Here is a 25,755-nt window from a genome sequence, read left to right on the forward strand (position 1 = left end):
ATGCATCAAGATACACAGTTTCTCTGTACCTCAGCCTTCTGCAATTTTGCTGTTTAAATAATGCACTCATTTCCTATCGTTTCTGCCAAAGTGGACAAGATCACATTTTCTCACATTATACTTTATTCACAATTGTTTATCCACTCACTTAAGCTGCATCCCTTTACAGACTCCAAAGTACCTCTTCACAACTTATTATCTCACCTCATCAGCAAATTTAGCGACCATACACTCAGTCTCTTTGTAGAAGTCACAAAAATTAATTATACATTGTTAAAACTTCCAACATTGATCTCTGTGGCAGCAACTAGGAGACAGTGAGGACTGCAGGTGCTGGGAGAGTCAGAGTCAGTAAAGTGTGGTGCTGGAAAAAGCACAGCAGGCCAGGCAGGAGAGTCAAAGTTTTAGGCAGGACCTTTCATCAGGACTGGGGAGGGGAGAGGGGGCTGAGAAATAAATAGGGGGAGGGAGTAAGGCTGGGGGCAAAGTTGGTGGGATGGTGATAGGTGGATGCAGGTAGGAGGTGATTGTGATTGGTCAATGGGAAGAGTGGAGCCGATAGCATTCCACTCCTTACATCGTGTCAACCTGAAAATGACCTGTTTATGTTGGCTCAATCCACTACTAATTGATTAACAAACCTTTTGCCCATGCTAATAAGTCACCCCTGCGCAATGAGCTCTTATTTTCTATACTCATGTCGAGACAGTGCATAAAAAAAATCAGTAACTTTAATAACCAACTTCAATTATTTAAACATTCTGGAGTCAAAATACAAACTACAGAAAGGACATAAAGAATTTTTAAAAAACTATACTTACTATTCCAAAACTAGGATCATTTCTGATGCTGTTTCATAGACTTCATACAGGTTGATGACCCAAGGATTGGATTCAGCCAATTCTAATACTGCAATCTCGTGAATAATTTCCGTTCGACAGTCTTGACCCTTCCTTCTTTTTCTCATGAATTTGGCAGCATATTCCTTCCTTGTAGCTTTCTCGGTACATTTTTTTACAACTGCAAATTTACCTCTGTGCAAACAAGAGAGAGATATCTCTTCAGTTTAAATTGACCGAATCATTCAAAACTTTGCAATAGACGTGGAAACTTTAAATCGTTACAACTTGCTTAATTCTAATGCAAATGAAGAATTACAACTATTTCTAGTTGGCATTTTGAGAAATTATACTGTACTTTTCTTTGCTTTAAACACGAGTTCAAATCTAAGAATCAGATTTCTTGCAATGCAGCCAGCAATTGTGGTTAACTTTCTTTTGTTGCTCTTCAGTTAGTTTCCAAAGTACATGGGTTCAAAACATCAAAGTATACGCTGTTTAATATTTAAACAAACAGTCAGCTTTTGAAAGTAATAGTGAAGCAGAAAATTAGCAATAAGATGTACTTTCTCAGTGGAGAGCCAAGAAGGTGCATAAACACAACCATGATCTGGTATAAAGTTAAAAAATCACAAAACACCAGGTTACAGTTCAACAGGTTTATTTGGAAGCACTAGCTTTCGGAACGCGCTCCTTCATCAGGTGGTGATGAAGGAGCAGTGCTCCGAAAGCTATGGCTTCCAAATCAACCCGTTGGACTATAACCTGGTGTTGTGTGATTTTTAACTTTGTCCACCCCAGTCCAACACCAGCACCTCCACAGCATGATCTTGGATAGCAATGTGAACCCGAATCACATTAAAATTGCATGTAGTATTTTAAATGAGTATTTTCTTCTCTCTGTTACTATTTTCTTCTATTAACCAAACCATACATAAAATCTAATAAAGGTATAAATTTAGGATTATAACAAGTTACAATTAGAAGAGAATTCTACAATTAGATCACAATTTAAATTTAATGAATACCAGATTGGAAGAAGCCATAATTTAACTGAACAGCAGGATTGATTGGCAGTACAAACAACAAAGAATAATACAGCACAGGAACAGGCCCTTCGGCCCTGCAAGCCTGCGTTGACACATTTTGCCCTTCCATACTAAAACCATCTTCACTTACAGGATCCATATCCCTCGATTCCCTTCCTATTCATGTATTCGTCCAGGTATTTTTTGAATGCTGCTGTTGTGCCTACTTCCACCACCTCCTCTGGTAGCACGTTCCAGGCACTTACCGCCCTTTGTGTGAAAAACCTGCCTCGCACATCTATTTTAAGTGTCACACTCCCTGCACCTTGAACCTGCGTCCCCTAGTAATCGACCCCTCTATTTTGAGAAAAAGCCTAAAAGTTTCTACTCTATTCATGTCATAATACACTTCTTTCAGGTCACTCCTCAATCTCCCATGTTCCAGTGAAAACAAACCCAGTCTATCCAACCTTTCTGCAGAGCTAAAATGCCCCATACCAGGCAACATCCTGGTAAACCATTTCTGTACCCTCTCCAAAGCATCCGCATTCTTCTGGTAGTGTGGTGACCAGAATTATGTGCAATATTCAAAGTATGGCCTAAATAAAGTTCTATAAAGCTGCAGCATAACTTGTCTATCCTTATACTCAGTGCCCATTCCAACGTGGGCCTTTTTTACAGCCTTATCTACCATCACTGCCACCTTCAGTGAATTGTGGACTTGCACACCCAGATCCTTCTACATATCAATACTCCTAAGGGTTCTACTATTCACTGTATAATTTCACCTGTATTTGACCATCCAGAATGCATCACCCCACACTTGTCTGGATTAAACGCCATCTGCCATTCTTCTGCCCATGCCTCCAACTAATCTATAATCCTGCTGTATCTTTGACACCTATCACACCTCCACCAATCTTTGCATTGTCTGCAAACTTACTAATTAGACCAGCCATGTTTTTCTCCAGATCATTTATGTAGACCATGAACATCAGAGGCCCCAGCACTGATTCCTGTAGAAGACCACTATCACAACCTTCTATTGAGAAAAGCATCCTTCCACTACTACCTTTCACCTTCTCCAATCCCGACCTCACCAACAAGCCAGCGGATAAAGGAGGCGCAGTGGTACTCTGGCACACTGACCTCCACACCACTGAAGCTAGACGCCAACTCGAGGACACCACTTCCTACCGCCTCCACGACCATGACCCCACCCCCCATCACCAAACCATCATCTCCCAGACCATACAGAACCTCATCACCTCAGGAGATCTCCCACCCACAGCTTCCAACCTCACTGTCCGGGAACCCTGCACTGCCCAGTTCTACCTCCTTCCCAAGATCCACAAGCCTGACCACCCTGGCCGACCCATTGTCTCAGCATGCTCCTGCCCCCGAACTCATTTCTACCTACCTCTACACTGTCCTATCTCCCCAGTCCAGGAACTCCCCACATACATTCGAAACACCACCCACGCCCTCCACCAACTCCAAGACTTGTGTCTTCCCGGCCCCCAACGCCTCATCTTCACCATGGATATCCAATCCCTCTACACCTCCATCTACCACAACCAGGGCCTCCAAGCCCTCCATTTCTTCCTCTCCCAACGTCCCCAACAGTACCCTTCCACTGACACTCTCATTCGTTTGGCCGAACTGGTCCTCACCCTTAACAATTTCTCCTTCAAATCCTCCCACTTCCTCCAGACCAAACTGGTAGCCATATGCACCAGTAATGGCCCCAGCTATGTCTGTCTCTTTGTTGGCTACGAGAAAGTGAGGACTGCAGATGCTGGAGATCAGAGCTGAAAATATGTTGCTGGAAAAGCGCAGCAGGTCAGGCAGCATCCAAGGAGCAGGAGAATCGACGTTTCGGGCATGAGCCCTTCTTCAGGAATGATGAAAAGTGTGCCAAGCAGGCTAAGATAAAAGGTAGGGAGGAGGGACTTGGGGGGGGGGCGTTGGAAATGCGATAGGTGGGAGGTGGTTAAGGTGAGGGTGATAGGCCGGAGTGGGAGTGAGCGTGGAGAGGTCAGGAAGAAGATTGCAGGTTAGGAAGGTGGTGCTGAGTTCGAGGGTTGGGACTGAGACAAGGTGGGGGGAGGGGAAATGAGGAAACTGGAGAAATCTGAGTTCATCCCTTGTGGTTGGAGGGTTCCTAGGCGGAAGATGAGGCGCTCTTCCTCCAGCCGTCGTGTTGCTATGGTCTGGCGATGGAGGAGTCCAAGGACCTGCATGTCCTTGGTGGTGTGGGGGGGGGGGTGGGGGAGTTGAAGTGTTGAGCCACGGGGTGGTTGGGTTGGTTGGTCTGGGTGTCCCAGAGATGTTCTCTGAAACGTTCCGCAAGTAGGCGGCCTACTTACAGAACGTTTCAGAGAACACCTCTGGGACACCCAGACCAACCAACCCAACCACCCCGTGGCTCAACACTTCAACTCCCCCACCCCCCCCCACACCACCAAGGACATGCAGGTCCTTGGACTCCTCCATCGCCAGACCATAGCAACACGACGGCTGGAGGAAGAGCGCCTCATCTTCCACCTAGGAACCCTCCAACCACAAGGGATGAACTCAGATTTCTCCAGTTTCCTCATTTCCCCTCCCCCCACTTTGTCTCAGTTCCAATCCTCGAACTCAGCACCACCTTCCTAACCTGCAATCTTCTTCCTGACCTCTCCACGCTCACCCCCACTCCGGCCTATCACCCTCACCTTAACCTCCTTCCACCTATCGCATTTCCAACGCCCCTCCCCCAAGTCCCTCCTCCCTACCTTTTATCTTAGCCTGCTTGGCACACTCTCCTCATTCCTGAAGAAGGGCTCATGCCCGAAACGTCGATTCTCCTGCTCCTTGGATGCTGCCTGACCTGCTGCGCTTTTCCAGCAACACATTTTCAGCTCTTTGTTGGCTACGTAGAACAGTCCATCTTCCATAATTACACCGGCACCACTCTCCACCTCTTCCTCCACTACACTGATGACTGCATTGGTGCCACCACGTGCTCCCGCGAGGAGGTTGAGCAATTCATCAACTTCACCAACACATTCCACCCTGACCTTAAATTTACCTGGACCTTCTCTGACACGTCCCTTCCCTTCCTGGACCTCTCCATCTCCATTAATGTCGACCGACTTGACACCGACATTTATTTTTTTTTTACAAACCCACCGACTCCCACAGCTACCTGGATTACACCTCTTCCCACCCTACCTCCTGCAAAAATGCCATCCTGTATTCCCAATTCCTCTGCCTCCACCGCATCTGCTCCCAGGAGGACCAGTTCCACCACAGAACATACCAGATGGCCTCCTTCTTTAGAGACCGCAATTTCCCTTCCCACCTGGTTAAAGATGCCCTCCAACGCATCTCGTCCACATCCCGCACCTCCGCCCTCAGACCCCACCCCTCCAACCGTAACAAGGACAGAACGCCCTTGGTGCTCACCTTCCACCCTACCAACCTTCGCATAAACCAAATCATCCACCGACATTTCCACCACCTCCGAACAGACCCCACCACCAGGGATATATTTCCCTCCCCACCCTTTTCACCTTCCGCAAAGACCGTTCCCTCCGTGACTACCTGGTCAGGCCCATGCCCCCCAACAACCCACCCTTCCATCCTGGCACCATCCCCTGCCACCACAGGAATTGCAAAACCTGCGCCCACACCTCCTCCCTCACCTCCATCCAAGGCCCTAAAGGAGCCTTCCACATCCAAAGTTTTACCTGCACATCCACTAATATCATTTATTGTATCCGTTGCTCCCGATGCGGTCTCCTCTACATTGGGGAGACTGGACGCCTCCTAGCAGAGCGCTTTAGGGAACATCTCCGGGACACCCGCACCAATCAACCACACCGCCCCGTGGCCCAACATTTCAACTCCCCCTCCCACTCTGCCAAGGACATAGAGGTCCTGGGCCTCCTTCACCACCCGATGCCTGGAGGAAAAATGCCTCATCTTCTGCCTCGGAACACTTCAACCCCAGGCATCAATGTGGACTTCACCAGTTTCCTCATTTCCCCTTCCCCCACCTCATCCTAGTCCCAAACTTCCAGCTCAGCACTGTGCCCATGACTTGTCCTACCTACCTATCTTCTTTTCCACCTATCCACTCCACCCTCCTCCCTGACCTATCACCTTCATTCCCTCCCCCACTCACCTATTGTACTCTATGCTACTTTCTCCCCACCCCCACCCTCCTCTAGCTTATCTCTCTAACCTTCAGGTACTCTGCCTGTATTCCTGATAAAGGGCTTTTGCCCGAAACGTCGATTTTACTGCTCTTGGATGCTGCCTGAACTGCTGTGCTTTTCCAGCACCACTAATCCAGAATCTGGTTTCTAGCATCTGCAGTCATTGTTTTTATCTCCTATAACTAAGCCGGTCCTACCGAGATATTCAAGTGAATATTAAATATTCAAGTTGGAATCAATCTTTCAAAAATTGGCAATTAAAATGAAAATTTAAAATAAAAAATGATTCACTGACCACTACCAAGACTCGATTTCACAATGCATTCTTTGGTCACGGAAATAAAAATTCACATGCAGTTGCAATTGCTCAGATTGACAATTTACAAAAAGCCATAGATGTTTGGGTTTTCCTGTTTTGACTACTTTCCTGCAGCAAGTCCTTGTGCAAAAACCTTAAAGCAGCAACCAGATTAGCAGGTAAACATCACAATTCTGCTCCACATCTCTGACTAAGCCACTCTGTGAGAGTGCGACTACCAAATTTAAAAGCAACCTTAACTTGAACAGATGCAGTTCAAAAAACTGAACATTCTTGGTCTTCTGGAAGGTAGACCAGGTTTTACTCTGGTATAGCTAAATACAGCTGCAAACAATTTAACTTTGATTTTCTGCCACTGAAACTCTATTCTTGCAAAACCATTTCTGACCACATTTGAATACATAGTTAGATGAATACTTTTTGAATTACTTATTGTGGAAATCACTAGGTTTCAAACACAAGTGGAAAAGGAAAAAAATAGTTTGGTTTATGAATGCATTTTCCAAATTTTAATTTGCCATATGTTTATTGCATTACTGTACTTTCTGAAAATAGTGTCATGAGAGAAGGAGTAAAAGACTCATGCCATATCAGGATGGTGCTTTGCTTCTCAATTATGAGGTCATTTCCCACTTTGGCACATTTTCAAAAAGGAAGTGGACTACCACGCTGGGAACAGCTTTGACAATGTAGACGAGGCTAATTTTCAGATACTAGTCCAAATGTAATGTCATTTTCCACTGTCAATCACAAGGGTTGTAACCAAATGTCCTTGAGACCAGAGATCTTAAAATAAAAAGGTGTAACAATGATCTTTTCACAACTGTGTTATTATTGTTGGCAGACATTAAATGCTGACAGAAAGTAGGGACTGAATAACGCTTTCAACCTAGTCTAGCTCAAACCCGTTGCTGGAAACATGCCTTGGGGTCAAATGTGGCACTCAAGGTGACAAACAGTTTGGTTTAAACTCAAATTACTGCCAAGGGCAGGGGTGCAAAGCAATGCACTAGAATGGTCACGGACATGGCAAATGGGTTCCAGTTTCCTTTACAGGATTCAAGACATCGACCTTCGGAAAAATCCAGCAGAGATCCAAATGACTGACGACTGAAGCAATAGCTACCAAACAGTGTAATAGTCAGTAAACTTGAATCTTGGTCTAAATGAATCTGCCAGAACCATTTCAAGACAAACATTTTTAATGAAAATGCGAAGTATATTAAAAATTAAATGCAGCTGAGTGGACACATCTGTATGCACAGATATCCTGTAGCATTGTTCAGAGTGAGTTAGTGGATACAGTTAGGGTTATTATGCGGAGTAAAAATCACACGTAATCATACCATTGATGTAGAGTGACTAAATAAGTCAACTACTATTTTGGCCACAAGGCATTTTATCCATTGTTTGAGGATTGATTTCTGAAACAAGCCTTTTTTTTAAGAAACCATCACTCAGCAGCCTTTGATTACAATATTGATAAATAAGTGGCCTGGAGTATTTTACTTTCAATTGGAATCTTTATTCCTTGGAGATATGTGGGGAAAATGTTAAGATTATGGAATTAAGTGTGCCATAACAAAATTTCTTGAACATAATGATGATGTAACTGATCACATAACTCTGACATCAGCAAGAGAGCTGAAAAATGTGTTGCTGGAAAAGCGCAGGTTAGGCAACATCGAAGGAGCAGGAGAATCGACGTTTTAGCAATAAGCCCTTCTTCAGGTTCCTGAAGAAGGGCTTACGCCCGAAACGTCGATTCTCCTGCTGCCTGACCTGCTGCGCTTTTCCAGCAACACATCTTTCAGCTCTGATCTCCAGCATCTGCAGTCCTCACTTTCTCCCATCAGCAAGAGAGCGCTGGTTCTGGTCTGGAATGAATAGGAGGAGAGAGATCTTAGACACTACATTTGAAAACCGTATTTGATAACCTCAATCGATGTAAACAAAGGAGTTTTACAGAAAATAAGTAGCTGAAGAGTATTACTTGTAATAAGGAGCAAGCAGCCTCGGGGACAGTGTGTGTGCAGACACCCACAGCCAAATACACACCAGATTCTCTCTCAATGCTCAGGAATCAGTATTGATTTAAATGCACAGTATAAAGCACAGTGGCTCAAGGGAAAACTAAATCTCCAGAGCCAGAACCTGAAGATGAATTAGAGGCAAAACTCGAAAGGGAGGGTAGGATTTCAGAGGACTTTTAATGTATGGTTAAAGGGAAAAAAAAATTAGAACACTCTGAAGGCAGACTGGGACTTTGGAGAATTTTGAGAAACAGAAAGCAAAAGGGGACGACTCCAAGGGCTGGGTATATGTCTCAGAGGACTTTGATTATAGGGATGTACAAGACTTTCTACCAAAGCCATGAACTGGCAATATTCTGGAGAGGAATAAAACACAGGCCAAGAGCACGTCAATAGTAAGAAAAAAAGGCGTATTTACCCAGGTTAGCCAGAAATGACAGCCCATAGAAATGGACCTCCAGTAGAGACCTTGCCATTACCTCAACCTTTGTGTGAAAGATGCATAATGAAGCTATAAGTGGGAAGTATGGATGAAAGCACAACAGAGCACAACAGATGCATTATGAAAGCATTAAACCCATACTTCAGCCCCAAAGAAATTTAGTTAGTGTGTTTGAGATTTAATCAGCAATCTCAACATCTTGGAGAATCAATACAAAGCTTTGGATGGAATATTATCTAGCAGGGTACGACTGCTATGGAGTCAAAAAGTGTGGCACTGGAAAAGCACAGCAGGTCAGGCAGCATCCAAGGAGTAGGAGAGCTGACATTTCCGCCATAGGCCCTTCATCAGGAACAGAGCCTTGAAGGATGAATTAATTAGACACTATACAGTAGTTGGTGTGAGGGATGTAAAACTGTCAGGCATTTTTCAATCCAAGCAGGATTTAACATTGGGAAAGCAAAATTAATTAATGATGCAGGTGGAAATCAGGGCTCAAAATAATCAGTGTCACAAGGAAACATTGTGAAGTCATCTGACATGCTCAGATGGAAAGGGCCAAATATGATGGAATCACACACCTGAAAGCTCACCAAAATGCACAAAGGACAGGAATCAACATTATTGGCCTATTGATTGGACAAGATACAGCACCAGACAGTGCAACAATGTCCAGAAAGGGGTAGCTGAGTAGCACAAAGAACTATACCACACAGGAAGAGGCCCTTCGGCCACCCCAGACTGTGCCAACACATGATGCCTTTCCAAACTAAAACCTTTGCCTCCAAGCTATCCATGTTCCTCTATTCCCTATCTGTTCATGTATCTGTCAAGATGTCACTTAATCTATTGTATCCACTTCCACCACCTCCTCGGTCAGCGCACTCCAAGCACTTACCACCCTCTGTGTAAAAAGAGGCCTCTGGGTCACCTACATCTCCCTTAAACTTACCCTCTTTTCCCTTGAAGTGATGTTCCCTAGCAACTGATATTTCTATCCTACGAAAAAGATTCCAACTATCAATTCTATTAATGCCACTCATAATTTTGTAAATCTTGATCAAGTTGTCCTTGGGGCGGCACGGTGGCACAGTGGTTAGCACTGCTGCCTCACAGCGCCAGAGACCTGGATTCAATTCCTGGCTCTGGCAACTGTGTGTGGAGTTTGCACAATCTCCCCCTGGCTGCGTGGGTTTCCTCGAGGTGCTCCAGTTTCCTCCCACAGTCCAAAGATATGCAGGTCAGGTGAATTGGCCATGCTAAATTGCTCGTAGTACACTTTGATGCCACTAAAGATTTCAAGCATTTACTATATAATGTTCCCCCTGCATTAGATTTTCTAAAATACATCACCTCATATTAAACTCCATCTGATCTTTCAGCCTATTTACATCCTGATGTATCCTCTGGCAATCCTCATTATCGACACATTCCCCAATCTTTGTGTTATACACAAACTTACTAATCAGGCCACCAACATTCTCCTCCAAGTCATTTACATACATTACAAACAACAGAATCCCAGCACCCATCCCTACAGATCACTACTGGTCACAGATCTCCAGTAGGAAAAGTAACCTCTGTCTTCTATGACCAAGCCAATTCTGTATTTATCTTACCATAGCTCACCATAGATCCCGTATGACTTCACCTTCAGTAAAAGCGTGCCATGAGAAACCTTGTCAAAGGCCTTGCTAAAGTCCAGATAGACAACATCAGCAGCCTGCCCTCAATCATTTTTGTCACTTCCTCAAAAAACTCAATTAACTTTGTGAGACACAACCTTCCATGGACAAAACCATGCTATTTATTGCTAAATGTGAGTAAATCCTAAGAACCTTCTCCAATAATTTCCCAACACTGATTAAAGTTCACTGGCTTGTAATTTCCCAGATTATCCCCATTGCACTTCTTAAACAAAGGAACAACATTGGCAAATTTCCAACCCTCTATGATCTTCTCTGTGACTAAACAGGATACACAAATTTCATAAATTTCCTCACTGTGATTTCCTCACTGGCCTCCCTCAGCATTTTGGGATCGTTCCCATCAGATCTACCTTAATGCCCAACGCTATCTCCTTTTTTTTTGATATCAACATGCCTTAGAATAATCAACATACCTCACCTGAGACTCACCATCCATCATTTCCTTCTCTTTTGCGAATACCAATTTAAAGTATTCGTTGAGGATCTCACCTACTACCTGTGGCTCCAAGCATAAATTCCCTCCTTTCTCATTGACTGGCACTACCTTTCCCTTGCTATCCTCTTGCTCCTTATACATGTATAAAACACCTTGGGATTTTCCTTATCCTGTTTACCAAAGTCATCTCATGGCCTTCTTAAACCTTTGTGTTTTTCCTGCAATCTTTGCATTCTTCGAGGGCTCTATCTTCAGTTTCCTAAACCTTACATTTGTCTGCTTTTTCTTTTTGATTGAACTCGAATCCATTTTCTTTTAAAAAAGATTCCCGAATGACAGATATGGATGCACCCTCAAACAAAGGGTGGACGCTAGGAAATTGTTTCCGTTAGGTGAGGAGACTAGGACCCGTGGACACAGCCTTAGAATTAGAGGGGGTAAATTCAGAACAGAACATTTCTTCAGCCAGAGTTTGTTAGGCCTGTGGAATTCATTGCCGCAGAGTATAGTGGAGGCCAAGACGCTAAATGTCTTCAAGGCAGAGATTGATAAATTCTTGAAGTCACAAGGAATTAAGGGCTACGGGGAGAATGCGGGTAAGTGGAGTTGAAATGCCCATCAGCCATGATTGAATGGTGGAGTAGACTCGATGGGCCGAATGGCCTTACTTCCACTCCCATGTCTTATGGTCTTAATCCCCCCCCACAGCAACCTCCTCCCCACCACTAATCTACATACCCCAGTTCCTGCCTAATATTGCTGTAGTTAGCCTTCCCCCAATTTAGTACACAAAAGTGTGGCCAGTTGTATCATGTTGGAAAATATTGCAAATCAACAGAAAACTGATTTCCCACCCCATTACCAACAAAAACATTTAAAAAGGGGATGTAGGCATCACTGGCTGCCCATCATTTATTGCCCATCCCTAGCTGATAAGGTGGTGGTGAGCTGCCTTCTTGAACCATGCCAGTCCGCCTGCTATGGGTTGTTCCACACTGCCCTTAGTGAGGGAATTCCAACATTTTGACCCAGTGACAGTGAAGGAACGGTGATGGACTTGAAATAGGAGTGGCTTGGAGGGGAACTTGCAAGTGGTTATGTTCCCCCATATCTGCTGCCCTTGTCCTTCTAGATGGAAGCTGTCATAGGTTTGACAGGTGCTGTCTGAGGATGTCTGGTGAATTTCTCCAGTGCATCTTGTAGATGGTACACCCTGCTGCTACTGAGCGTCACTGGTGAGAGTGGATGTGGCGCAAAACAAACGGGCTGCTTTGTCCTGGATGGTGCCAAGCTTTGTGTGTATTGTTGGAGCTGCACACATCCAGACAAGTGGAGAGTATTCCATCACACTCCTGACTTGTGCCTCGCAGATTGGAAAGTCAGGAGGTGAGTTATTCGCGACAGTTTCTGCAAAAGAAAGATTTCTAGAAAAGTGGAAATCATGTAACAAAGCAGGAAGTTCAACATAAAGATATAAAATAAGATGATGAAGGCAACCTTTACCAAGGAGGTCAAAGAATCGAAACCTTTGCTACATAAAATTAAAAACATGTCTTTGAAGCAGAATTTAAACTTGACACAGGACCAACTGCTTCAGTACTGGCAGACAGCTTGCCATGTTGTCTGAAAAAGTCTGACTACAAAGTGCAAGATCCAAGGGGCACAGGTCATCAGGTGGATGGAAATGACTAGGTAGCTTAATCTCAGGACAAAATGTCAGTGTAATAGTATATATACTGAGGAACCAGAATGTTTCATGGTTGAGCAGAAATGCATGTATTTGCCCGAGTCTCATAGAAAGAGTGCGACAGTAATTCAGAATGAAGGCATGAGAGAATTTCAGCAAGACTTTCCAAAGTTCTTCAAAGTCCTAGTGAACTGAACATATACATCACATCACTGTGCCCCTAGCCAAGCTGTTCCTGTACAGTAAAACATTGACAGAACCCTTAAGCCATGTGGAAAATTGCATAAGTATGTCCTGTGCACAAAAAGCAGGAGACAATCTAACCATGCCAATTACCACCCGATTAGTTTCAAGAGTACTATCAAGTGGCACTTGCTTAGCAATAATCTGCACATTGATGCTCAGTTTGAATTTTGACAGAGTCACTCAAGTGAACCTGACTATATTGTTGGAGAAAATTATCTGAAGAAAGGTTAGAGGATGAAGTTTAAAAAGCCTTATTCATTTTGCATGATGTTCTTTTTAAGCTCAAGCTGTTCGAGTGAAGATGTGCAGTCGTGAGAACAAAATAGGGACTTCAAATAGAATGAATTGCATTGACAGATGCTTATTATAGTCTTTGTCCAAACATGGACAAAAGAGCCAACTTCCAGAGGTGAGGTGATAACAACTGCCACTGACATCATCTAACAGAGTACAGCATCAAGGAGCCACAGCATAGCTCGAATCAATGGGAATCAGGAGAAACAACTACTGGCTGGTATCATATCTGGCAGAGGAAGATGGTTGTAATTATTGGAGGTTAATCATTCTAGCTCCAGGACATCCTGAGGAGTGTCTGCAGAGATTTTATCCTAGGCCCAACTTTCTTTAACTGTTACATCAATGATTTTTTTCCTTAAACATTGAGAAAGAAAGTTGAGATGTTCTCTGATAACTGCACAAAGTTCAACACTATTCAGAATAAGTCCTGAAGGGTCACTGGACCCAAAATATTGATTCTGCTTTTTCTCCATTTATACTGGCAGACCTGCTGAGTTTCTCCAGCTCCTTCTGACTTCCATCATCTGCACTTCTTAGTTTTCTCTGTAAAGTATTCTAATAACTTGTTTTTAAAACTGCAAACATCTTCTTACACAGCTTCCTTAGGTTAAAGCAGCATCTTTTCCCATTTCAGTCCATATTCCAAAAAAGGTTGTCTTTACATCTCAAAAGATGATGCCATCCAAAATGGGTTACAAAGTCATGTTCCACTATCTCTCCTGGGCTTGCTGGCCTACACTGGCTCCTGGTTGAGCAAGCTTCTTGATTGTTAAATTTTCATCCTCATTCCAAATCCCTTCATGTATTCACCCCTCCCTCTAAACTTCCTCCACCTCCACAGCCCTCCAGTCTGCAATCTCCTAATCCTAGTCACTTGGACATGGTCAATTTTAACTGCTCTAGCAGCAGTGCCACTGCCTTCTGTTATTTGTGACCTAATCTCCAGACCTCCTTCCCTAAGCTCTTCTACCTTGCTTTCCTTCTAAGAAATTCCTTAACAATTTAACACTTTAACCGTGCTTTTGGTCATCTAACCTAATCATTCCTATCTCCACAAACTGAAATATTGTTAAATATTTAGCCACATAGCATCAATAATAAGCATCTGTCAATGCAATTCATTCTATTTGAAGTCCCTATTTTGTTCTCACAACTGCACACCTTCACTTGAACAGCTTGAGCTTAAAAAGAACATCATGCAAAATGAATAAGGCTTTTTAAACTTCATCCTCTAACCTTTCTTCAGATAATTTTCTCCAACAATCATGCAGTGTTGGAGGCTAGAGAAATATTTTTGTTGTCATGTTATTGCATTATGGCTGATGTATCCAGAGAAACTCCCCATCCATACCGCATATGCTGAAACAGCCAAATTGGTCTTCTGTTGGTCATGATCAAGCTCTGCACATCATGCAATTTTCAATTTTCAACAGGGTTCATCTCTCTGCCCATTTCTATGGATTCCGGTGTGGACCCAGGCAGCGTGAGGGTGTGAGAGACACAACCTGCACTTGCTTAATTAAATGGCTGGTTTGCAATGCAGAGTGATGCCAACAATATGGGCTCAATTCCCACACCAGCTGAGGTGACCATGAAAGAGACACATTCTCAATCTTTCCCCTTGCCTGAGGCATGGTGATCCTCAGGGTAAACCACTACCAGTGGTCTCTTTATAATGAGAGGGCAGTCCAATGGTCCCCTGGGAGAATAGAGACTTTGCCTTTACCTGTAACTCCTTTCAGATCAATTTATCATCCAATCCTTCTTTTCCAAATACTTATCATTTCCTCTTAAAATGTCATACTGCTGTCAATTCTACTGGTACTCGGGATGACACGTCTTGTGGTCGAATAAATCGCAACACAAAAACTTTGTTTTTCCTTTTCACCTCCTGATTCAACTGAGGAGAATCCCCTGCCTCCCTTCCTTTGCAATAACAATCTTCCTCATGAAGATCCCACAGACTTGTACTTCATCCCTGCACCATCCTCCCCCACCCACTGCTCCCCCCAAAGGCTTGAACTGACAGGTGACAAGTAACATTCACATCACGCAATGCCGGGTAATGATCATCTCGGATGACAGAATCTAACAACCACCCTTTGACATTCAACGATGTTACAACTAAAAACATCCTGGGAGTTACCATTGGCCAGAAACTGAACGGGTTTAGCCGTAAATGTGCAGCACCTTCCAAACCACTTCCATCTAGAAGGACCAGAGCAGCAGATATGGAACACAGTCAGCTGCAAGCTTCCCTCCAAATTGCACACCATACGGACTTGGAAACATATCACCGTTCCTTCACGGTCACTGGGTCAAAATCCTGGAAATTCCTCCCTAACAGCACTGTGGATTTATCTATAGCATATGGACTTACTTTTTAAATTCATTCACAGGATATGGGTATCACTGGCCAGCATTTATTACCCTTCCAGAGAGTAGTTAAGAGTCAACTACATTGCTGTGGTTTTGGAATCACATACAGACTAGACCAAGAAAGGATGATGGTTTCCTTCCCTAAAAAGGGCACTAGAAAACGAGATGAATTTTTCAAACGATCATTAGAATCTTAATTCCAGATTTTTATTGTATTCAGATCCACCATTTGTCACAGCAGCATTTGAACCTGGGTTCCCAGAATATTACCTGGGTCTCTGGATTAATAGTCTAGTGATAATACGACTGGGCCTTACCTTCCCTTTTTTTTAATTCATTCAGGGGATGAGGGTGCCACTAGCTGGGCCAGCATTTATTGCCCACATCGAACAGTCCCAGAGGGCAGTTAAGAGCCGACCAGATTGTGGGTCTGGAGTTATGTGTAAGCCAGACCAGGTAAGGATGGCCGTTTCCTTCCCAACTGGACATTAGTGATACAGATAGGTTTTTCTGACAATCAACTAAGGATTCATAGTCAGCATTAGACTTAATTCCATTTTTTTAAAAAATGGAATTCAAATTTCACCATCTTCCACAGCAGGATTAAAACCTGTGTCCCTAGAACATTATCTGGGTCTCTGGATTAACAGTCCAGCAATAATACCACTGGACCATTGCCTCCCCATTTTCACTGCAGCAATTCAAGAGGGCAACTCACCATCACCTTCTGAAGAGCAATTAGGGATGAGCAATAAATGTTAGCCAAGCTAACAAAGCTCACATCCCATAAGTGAACAAAAGAAAAAATGTCCTCCCCCATTTAAAGAATTATTAGCAGCTGTGTCTGCGAGATTTATGCATCTTTCTAAAAAGTGCCTTCGAGAGGGCTGGTACACATAACTGAAGTTAACAGTAGTTAGTGGTGGTTAGTAGTATTTTTGAAACTGAAACTGCTAGTTAGAATAAAACAAAGAAGCTTGCCAGCCTTCAATAACATTCAGAGCTCAGTTACAGCAAACTAAACAAACTGATGTTCATACAAAACTAAGATACAAACTCAAGTGAGGGACAATTGGTATTGTTGGATTTTCCTTAAAATTTAGACAAAATACAGGATACAAACAACACAAATATCTAAACTGCTGTGCCTTTAATGACATTTCACAACAAGGCAGTAATAGGTGAACTTCTATAAAGCACAATTGCTTCTTCCACTTCATGCTGAGCCTCTTTATCCCCTCTGCAAAACAAAAGAAAATTCTCTCATCTATACTTGATTGATACATACAGGACCCTGAAAGGCCTTGACAGGGTAGATGCGGAGGGAATATTTGCTCTTGCAGGAAAATCTAGTACTGGTGGTCTCTGTTTAAAAATCCAGTGTCACTTATTTAAAACAAAGATGAAACAAAGAATTCTCAGAGAGTAATGAAATTTTAGAACTCTATTCCACACAAGGACTCTGCTTCCACCTCATTAAGTGTTTTTAAGGCAGAGGTAAAAATTCTTGTGAAGCAAACGGACAGACAGGAATGTAGATTTGACTTTACGATTAGATCAGACACAATCTTATTAAATGATGGAGCAGATTCATATACAGGCCTGGGGCTAATAACAGTAAGGTTAAAATGGCAAGAGTAATGGAGCAAACATAAGCATAAAATACATTCACTAGGCAAATACATAGCAGCGAGTGGATAAATAGCTGCAAAATACTTTTACATAAATATAGGACATAATAGGACAACGCATTACACAATTTGGGTAGACGGACTGCATTCAAGTAAACTCTTTCTCCTGAATTCAAGTAAACCCTATTGTCATGTATTCTGGAAACCAAATTGATTTCAAAGACATACTTAGCAGCATCAAGTGACCAACGATGGAATTACATACTTTTCATCAAAGGTACAGTATAAGATCCAAATTCGTTTAGAATTTCCTAGTGTGAAGGCAAATCATTCCCTCCCCTGATTTGAATTCAAGACCACCAGCTGGATGTGGCAACATGCTGATGCCCTGAATCTAATTTTAACATATTCCCTCCCAAAACAAATACATCAATTCTTTTGTGGGACCACATTGCTAAGAGATGAAGTCATTCTCACACTGCACTTCTCTCTTTCTCCCCCTCTCCTTCCAGATACAGTGAACTATTATGTGAATATAAATAAATAAACCCGGTCACAAGAGAGGTTAAAGAACAAGGAGTAAAACAAAAGAGTCGCATAAGTTAAAGAAGTTGAAAAACAAAAATCCCTTTAAAATTATTCAGGTGTCACTGGGCAAGTTACTCATTTTGTACGAAGGTGAAAAACAAATATAGTTTATGAATTTAATTTGTTTTCACATTGAATTAAAAACTATAGTCAAAAACAGATGGAGTGAACAAGTTTTCACTTCAGTTGTTTTGTAAGCCGCTGAGTCTGCTACTGGACTGAAAGGTATTGATTTTTACCATATAATGCTGGGTACCAATTCCAAATTCTGAACTAAATATCATCAATATAACGGCAAAGTCATTTAGTTAGACAATAATGCAACTCAGAGACATGTGTTAATTATATATTTACACAACTGTCTAGCAATAGCAAAAGACAAAGATTTTGTAACCAATGAAAACTCTAAGTACAAATTGCAACCACACACAAAGTGTACATTAACTATGCCATGACAATCTAGTACCAGCGAAAAGTGAAGCCTCAAAGTCATAATCAAAAACTTTGCAACAGGGAAATATCCAGTAACTGTGAAGTAAGATGGATCGGGAAAATATTACAAGAGTTGCATGCCATATGACTGTTGAAATCTGTCAATGTACAGATGAATACCTATGTACCTATCAATCAAGTTATTAAAATTCATATAAAACAAATAACAAAACTGTATAGTGAGAAATATTAACAAAAGCAAAAAACTGCAGATGCTGGAGATCTGAATTTTAAAATATGCTGGAGATCTATAGAAGAAGGTGCTGAAGAATCAGCCCTGTTTATGTTACATGGGAAATTCCACAACAATCAACTATAGGTCTACAAGTTTGTTAAAAAGACACAACTGTGTATATTTTCTGCCACATACTGAGTCTGATAACTGGAGAAGGATCACACAGAATTAAGTAGGAAAATGCATGGCAGTGGAGTACACAATCGGCACGGGTTTTTACTTGGCCATAACTACCTTCAAAGATGATGATGCTCTGGGCTCATCTATTTACAGCAATAACACCTCCCTCGACATAACCACATTATATCAGATGGAATCACTACTCCTATTATCCCACAGTATAAAAAGGTGAGATTAGCATTCCTCCTCAAGCACCAAGCTGGAGTTCTTCCACATGAAATATTAAACAGGAATGTAAACAATCAGCTTTTCAAGAAAAACATGAATGTCCCTGTGAAGTGGTCTGGAGTTACTAACAATATGATTCTATGAAGAAGCTGAGTGAATGCCAACAGGGAGCAGGAAAGAGAAAGTCACAACCAACAAAACATGCACATCACAAGAACTGAATGTCTCCCCGAAAGGAGGGAATGCTACCTTTGGAATACAGTGATTCATGTGATGAGGCTGATTCTTCTCTCATTCAGAAGTCTGCAAAGGCTGCTGGCTAAGGCCAGATGGTTTCATTGATTTGCATACGAATCAAACTGCTGTCAACAATGGAGACTACAAACTTTCAATACTCAAGTAAAACCCATAGAAAATAAGTAAATCATATTTTCAAGCTTTTGTTCAGTCACTAAAGCTATGTGAAAACATTTTGCAGAAGTTCAGCACAGTTACAGTGATAGATTCATAAAAGGCACAGAAGGAGCCCATTTGGCAGATCAAGTCCAGTTCTCATAAAACATCCCAGCCAGTCCGACGCCCCTTCTCAATCCCCAAATCCCTGCACATTTATTTGCTTCAAGTGCCCATTCAATTTCGTTTTGAAACCATTGATTGTTTCCGCATTCACCATCCTTGTGGGCAGTGAGGTAATTACCACTCTGTGTAAAATTTTCTTCTTTGCAGCCTCTACCCTTCTCTCCTAGTCCTTGCACCTGCTGCGATAGAGTGGTTTGCCAATGAGCTTACAAAGTGTGGTTCTTGCATAACAAATCTGCGAGGCAAATGTTAAACTGTTCAAATTACCCATTTTCTATCAATTTCCAGGCCTAACTCTTAATGAGTCATCACTTGTGATTGCTATTCAACCAGTGCTATGACCACATTATAAGCACACCTTTAAGCTTCTTTCATTAAAAGATTAAAAGAAAATTTACTGCTGCCTTTTTAGTAACCTCAACTTGCACTTAGCAACTGAGATACCTGCACATACCAGTCTTCCTGCACTTGGAAATGAGATGAGAGAAGACAGTAGTGAATTCTTATCTTTTTTTGTAAGTATATTTATTAGCAAATTTTTAAAAACACTTTACAAATATATAAAGTTATTGAAAAATACAAACAAATACCAGTATAAAGAGAAAAAAGTAAATTACAATACAACTACCGTCTACTAACTACTAACCTACCCTAGGAGACAAAACAAACCTGAACACTGTGCAAAGCAACCCAATAAATAAGTAAATAACTAATAGATTAAAAAAACAAAGAAAATTAAAAGAAAACACAAAAAAACCTGACAAAATACAAAAACAGCTATTCTCGGCGCAAAGCTCCCAAACAAAGGAACGGGAGCACTGTATGTGTACCCATATTAACTCAGGGGTCCCCCTTCCAGGGCCCAGGGCTCGGCAAACCATCCTGGTTAAACAAATGCCCTGGTTAAGATAACTGAGAAATCTATATCCAAGTATCTCAAGTAGGGCTGCCATGTCTTATAAAAATGGTCTGTTGTGTGGTGCACCATGTTTGTAAAAGAATCCAAGGGAATGTGCTCCATAACTAATTTCTGCCATCCCAGCAAGCCCAGCTGGTTCTCAGACACCCAATTCATCAGAATATTCTTCCATACGCAAGAATATTAAATAGTTTCTTCCCATGCCAATCTAAAGATGGTAAATTTGGTAGACCCAAGAGGAGAGATAGATATCAGGTCTACTTTAACTTCAGTCGTCAAGACCCTCCCTATCTCTCCCGCCACAGCGCTCCAATAAACACAGAGCCTGTGGCATGTCCAGAAGCAATGGATAAGAGTACCTACACTTATTTTACATTTGGGGCAGATTAGAGATGCTCCTTTTTTAAACTTCGCCAGATGGTCCAGTGCTAGATGAGCCCTGTGCAGACCTTTTAACTGTGTAGCACATGAGATCTTTCCAGCATTCTCCCATATGTCCTCCCATGTTTCAGAAGAGATCTCTACTCTTAACTGGTTAATATTCTGGCAGGCCCTGCCACCCAGCAGGCGACAGAGAGCACTAACCGAAAGAGTGCTTGTGGAACGTAGCAACCACCTCTCTATATCGGGTTGAGTGAGAAGCTTAGTCTTCTTCTGGAGAAAGCCCTAACCTGAAAAAAACAGAAAAGATCTCTGCTGGGCAGCCCGTATTTGTAGCTCAGTTGCTCAAAAGACATCACAATCTCCCCCTTAAACAAGTCTCCCAAACTAGAAACTCCTCTCGCTGCCCATAGTTTGAACCCCGAGTCCATCATCCCTGGTCGGAACCCTGGCAAACTAAAAGCATAAGTGGCGAAGTCTTGGATAAGCAGCCCTCACTCTGACGCATCGCCCTCCATACCTTGATCGTATTAATGCCAATGGAGTTCCGGCAGTGGTCCATAACTGTCCTCATCTTATCCACGAACAACAGGTTAATAACAGGGAATGTTGCCTCGATATCCTGCCATATTGAGTTCAGATCGTTACCTACCCAATTGCAGACTAAGGACAGCAGGGAATTCAACTGATACCTCCTGATGTTTGGCAAATCAACTCCTCCCCATCCTTGAGGTAACTGGAATTTAGTAAGTTTGATGAAGGGCCACCCACAATGCCAGAAAAAGGAACCAAACCATCCGATAGTTTCCGCGTTGATCTGGGAAACATTAAAAGGGAGCATACGCATGGGATAAAACAAAACAAGGAAGAACATTCATCTTAATGAGAGACATTCGGCCCAACTATGAAATTGGAAAATCCTCCCATCTCTGGAGATCCCGCCTAATATTGTTAAGCAAGTGAGCAAAGTTAGTCCAAAATAACCGATCAAACTTGAGGGTAATAAAAAATGCCTAGGTATCGGAACCTTGCCCGTGACCACTTAAAAGTGGCACATCCTTGAGGAATTCTTAGCTCTTAAAATGTTACTGCATAGCTAATTTGTGAACTAAAAAAAAATTGTATTGATGTTTGTGATTTGCAATGATCCTTTTTCCAAGATGGTACTGGCAAGGCAGGTAGTGTTCAGGCTTGTCAGAGTCCGTTCACTCCAGGCTAGCAGCATTGTTTTCTCTATGTACATTTTTTGTCTTTTTTTCTTCTTTTTTCTTCATCTTAGAGGGCAAAGTGTGTTTGGTATGGCAGTGGCTGCAGCATCGGTGGTGTGGACAGGGACTCCTGGCAGCAGTGGTGGTGCCCTGAGCCTGGTTCTCAGTGGCAGGAGGCCCAGAGCATGGAGACCTGACAGAGGTAGGCCCACAGCCTGGGCTCTTGGCAGTGGCAGTGCCCAGAGCAGGGAATCCTGGTAGAGGTAGGTCCAGAGCCTGGATTCTTGGCGGTAGCGGTGACCAGAGCAGGGACGCCTGGTGGCAGTAGGAGCCTGGACTCTTAGCAGTATCAATGAAATAGCTGTGGCAACAGAGCCAGGGTCTCCTGAGGCATTGATGCTGTCGTTGCTGTTCCTGGAGTGGCTCACCTAGAGAACCAGAACACCTTGCAGAAGCCCTGAAACTGTACTTGAGACCGCATTTTGAACAGAAAATGAACTCTTATTTAAGTCATTTCATTTTATCCTTATTGTATGTCAAAATAGTACCAGATTATGGCAAGAAAACATATTTTGAAAATATATTGTCACATATATCTTGAAAATACTTTTCATTGTATGTGACAATAATTAAATCATTCATCATTCACTCAGTTCTCAACATATGAGAGTAACGCAGGGACACCACTGCATTGCATCCACTAAACAGTTTTCACATAAAGAGTGCATAACCTTATAAGGAGTAATTCACAAGGATTTAGAAATAAATCCATCATGCCTCACTGACCTATTAGGATTTTTTTTTGAAGAGGCAACTAAATCAGCATATGTTGGATATCCACTGAACACAAACTGATGGGATTTTCAAAAGATAGGTGATGTGATTTCATGTGAGTTTTGTAGGAATTCATGATTCATGGAATTAAACTCAAGTCAGCTGGCTGGATTCAAAATTACTTTTCAACAGAGAACAGAAGACAACAGTAAAATACCAAAACCTTTCTAGAGTTTCAGACATTGGTCTAATGTCTGCACCATACACTAGTTATACTAAAAACGGTATTTAATATAAACTTTGCAAAAACAACAAAATGTGGTAAATTAGAAGTATATGACAGACTGAAAAAATTAAGAAACATTAATTAATATGGACTTCAAAATGTGGATGAATGTAATATTCAAAAAAGATATATGAATTGTGTACATGGTGAAGCAGTCCTACTTGTAGCAGACTCATAAATTACTACATTACTGCACAAACTTGCCAAAATTAATTAAATACTAGGATGTACCTCAAGATCAAAAATAGTTAGTTGTTCTAATCTACAACTAGTCATTCATATTTACCTGAACAAGATCCATTTTACCTTGCCCACAGCCAGGGCATACTAAAACTTCACTAGCAATGCACTATCAAAGTTTCCAGTATGTAAAGCCGACATATCAGGCTTTGCTAAAATATAGAGATTTTGCAAAATTAAACTATGTGTATTTTAAGCAACCTCCTTTAAATAAATTGTAATGTACAGGAAAACATTCAGAAGAAATATAGCATGGATGATTTCAAAACCTAGGATTCTAAATTAGAAAAAAAGACACTCAAAAATAATTTTGGAAAGAGGAACACAATCCAAGGTTTTAAAATAAGGAGAGTCACAAATGACATGACAAGATCATACCAATTAGGAGCCACTTTTTTAGGAGACATAATTAAGTAGGTCACTCAGCCTCTTGAGATCCACCATTCAATAAATCATGGCTGATCTTGTAATACCACATTCCCAGCTGCCCCCAATAACCTTTCACCCCCTTGCTCATCAAGATGTAAGCAAGTCATTTGAACACTACAGGATTCAGTTTTAAAATAAATTCCACTTTTAAAACCCTAAGAATTATACATTAGGAGCAGGCCCTGAGTATTTGCATAGCACTTGCTGCAACTATGTAGGTTAGCCCCTTCTAAAAGGCAGCAGGATAAATATCTGGCTAGAAGCAGTTTGAAGAGCATCAGGATAATACAATAAGATACTCCAACGGAAATTATAATGATGGAGTTTGGCAGCAGTATATTGTCATCTGTGAAAATGGATATTATGGAGTTTTTAACAAGTTACAGATCAGATAGTATTAATCCAAAATTTACCTCATAAGATGGAATACAAATACATATCTCATTACCAATCTCACTGAAAGATTTTTTAAAAATATAAATTATGTTCATTTTGTGAAAGCCAGAATGATTGAGGCAGCTGGTCTAACATAATTGAGGACTAGAGGTAGCAACTAATGTAGCAAGCTAGCTGAAAGTCTTCAGGTGACATTACACACAGAACCTGGTCTGCATCTGACATTACAATCCTCACTCCCTGCTTTCAGTTTTTTATTTGCAGCATTTATCTAATTCTGTCCAATCTGCACTAAAATCTATACTTTTAGCTGCCAAACCATTTTTGTCAGTACGCACAATGTAACACTGGCTGTAATTAGGATAGGGTAAACAATGGGAAAAAAATGGTTGATAGCTTCTCAACTGATGCACATGCACTGTAGTTGAAATCATTGCCATGGGTCACAGATAGCTGATCTGTGATCTAGAAACTCCATTTTTATCTTCTCTTTAATTAATAGCCTCCAGTAAGTGATAAGCAGTGATCTGGAAATATTGCATTTTATAATTAAGCAGTGCAGCATTTGAGGCAAAATATGAGCTTTAAAGACAGTGGAGAGGCTGATCTGATAAATGTTGACAAGGCAACAAAGTCCAATAATTCCCTGTGGCTGAATCCTGATGCAACACAATAAGCCACTGAAGGTCTTCCATCCAAAAGCAGGTCAATTAGCATCAAATTAGTCTGTGGTAGCTTTTACTATTCAAGGTTTTAGGATTTTGTTGACTACATTAGAAGCTCTTCAAAGATGAGGACTCAAGAGATGTCCACACAAAATATTGAATCATACATTAAATTCTTATAAAAATGTCAATATTTGAATATTTAGTTTTTCAAAACTGTTCCTAGCTCCTGAATTGCAGTGGTTTAATTCATACAGAAATAATATCTTATCAACAACTCAATTCTCCTGCAGATTTTCGAAACAACGTGCGACAAAGAACATACTTAAGAACTTGCCGTAAATGAAGATTTCACTATCGCCTAAAGTCAGCCTGGAACAAACACTTGGAAAATCGTAAAACATAGATTTGCTATGTCACCTGTCCTAATTATATATTTAAAGGCTAGAGCATTGGAATTTATAAACTGCTGAAGCAATTTTCTAAGTACATTAAGACTCACCATCATTACATGGAGTGACAAAAGAGGATGTTACCTCTAACTGCACAAAGTCGGTTTCAACTGCCAGTCATGTCAGAAAGTCATAGAGACATACAGCATGGAACCAGACTCTTCGATCCACCTCGTCCATGCTGACCAGATATTCTAAATTAATCTAGTTCCATTTGCCACCATTTGGCCCACATGGTTCCTATTCCTATTCATATACCCATCCAGGTGCCTTTTACATGTTGTGATCATACCAGCCTCCACTTCCTTTGGCAGCTCATTCCACACATGTATCACCCTCTGCATGAAAATGTTGCCCCTTAGGTCCATTTCAAATCTTTCCTCTCTCACCCTAAACCTATGCACTCTAGTTTTGGACACCACGACCCCAGGAGAAAGACCTTGGCTGTTCACGCTATCCAAGCCCCTCACGATTTTATAAACCTCTATAAGGTCACTTGTCAGGCTCTGATG

At 41.8% G+C, this 25,755-nt stretch overlaps 1 protein-coding gene across 3 annotated transcripts in view; it reads right to left on the reverse strand.

Moving 5' to 3' along the window:
* Positions 1-25,755, reverse strand: part of stk17a (serine/threonine kinase 17a) — a 115,983-nt gene that overhangs the window by 79,242 nt on the left and 10,986 nt on the right. For 2 of the 3 annotated variants that reach the window (XM_072575682.1, XM_072575683.1), the window contains exon 2: positions 822-1,034. The exons of the other annotated variant lie outside the window; for it this stretch is intronic. In XM_072575682.1, the coding sequence (XP_072431783.1) occupies positions 822-1,034 (213 nt within the window). The remainder of the gene's footprint in view (positions 1-821; positions 1,035-25,755) is intronic. 3 annotated transcript variants of the gene reach the window in all.

This window comes from Chiloscyllium punctatum, chromosome 8 (genome assembly GCF_047496795.1).
Source record: "Chiloscyllium punctatum isolate Juve2018m chromosome 8, sChiPun1.3, whole genome shotgun sequence".
NCBI lineage: Eukaryota > Metazoa > Chordata > Chondrichthyes > Orectolobiformes > Hemiscylliidae > Chiloscyllium > Chiloscyllium punctatum.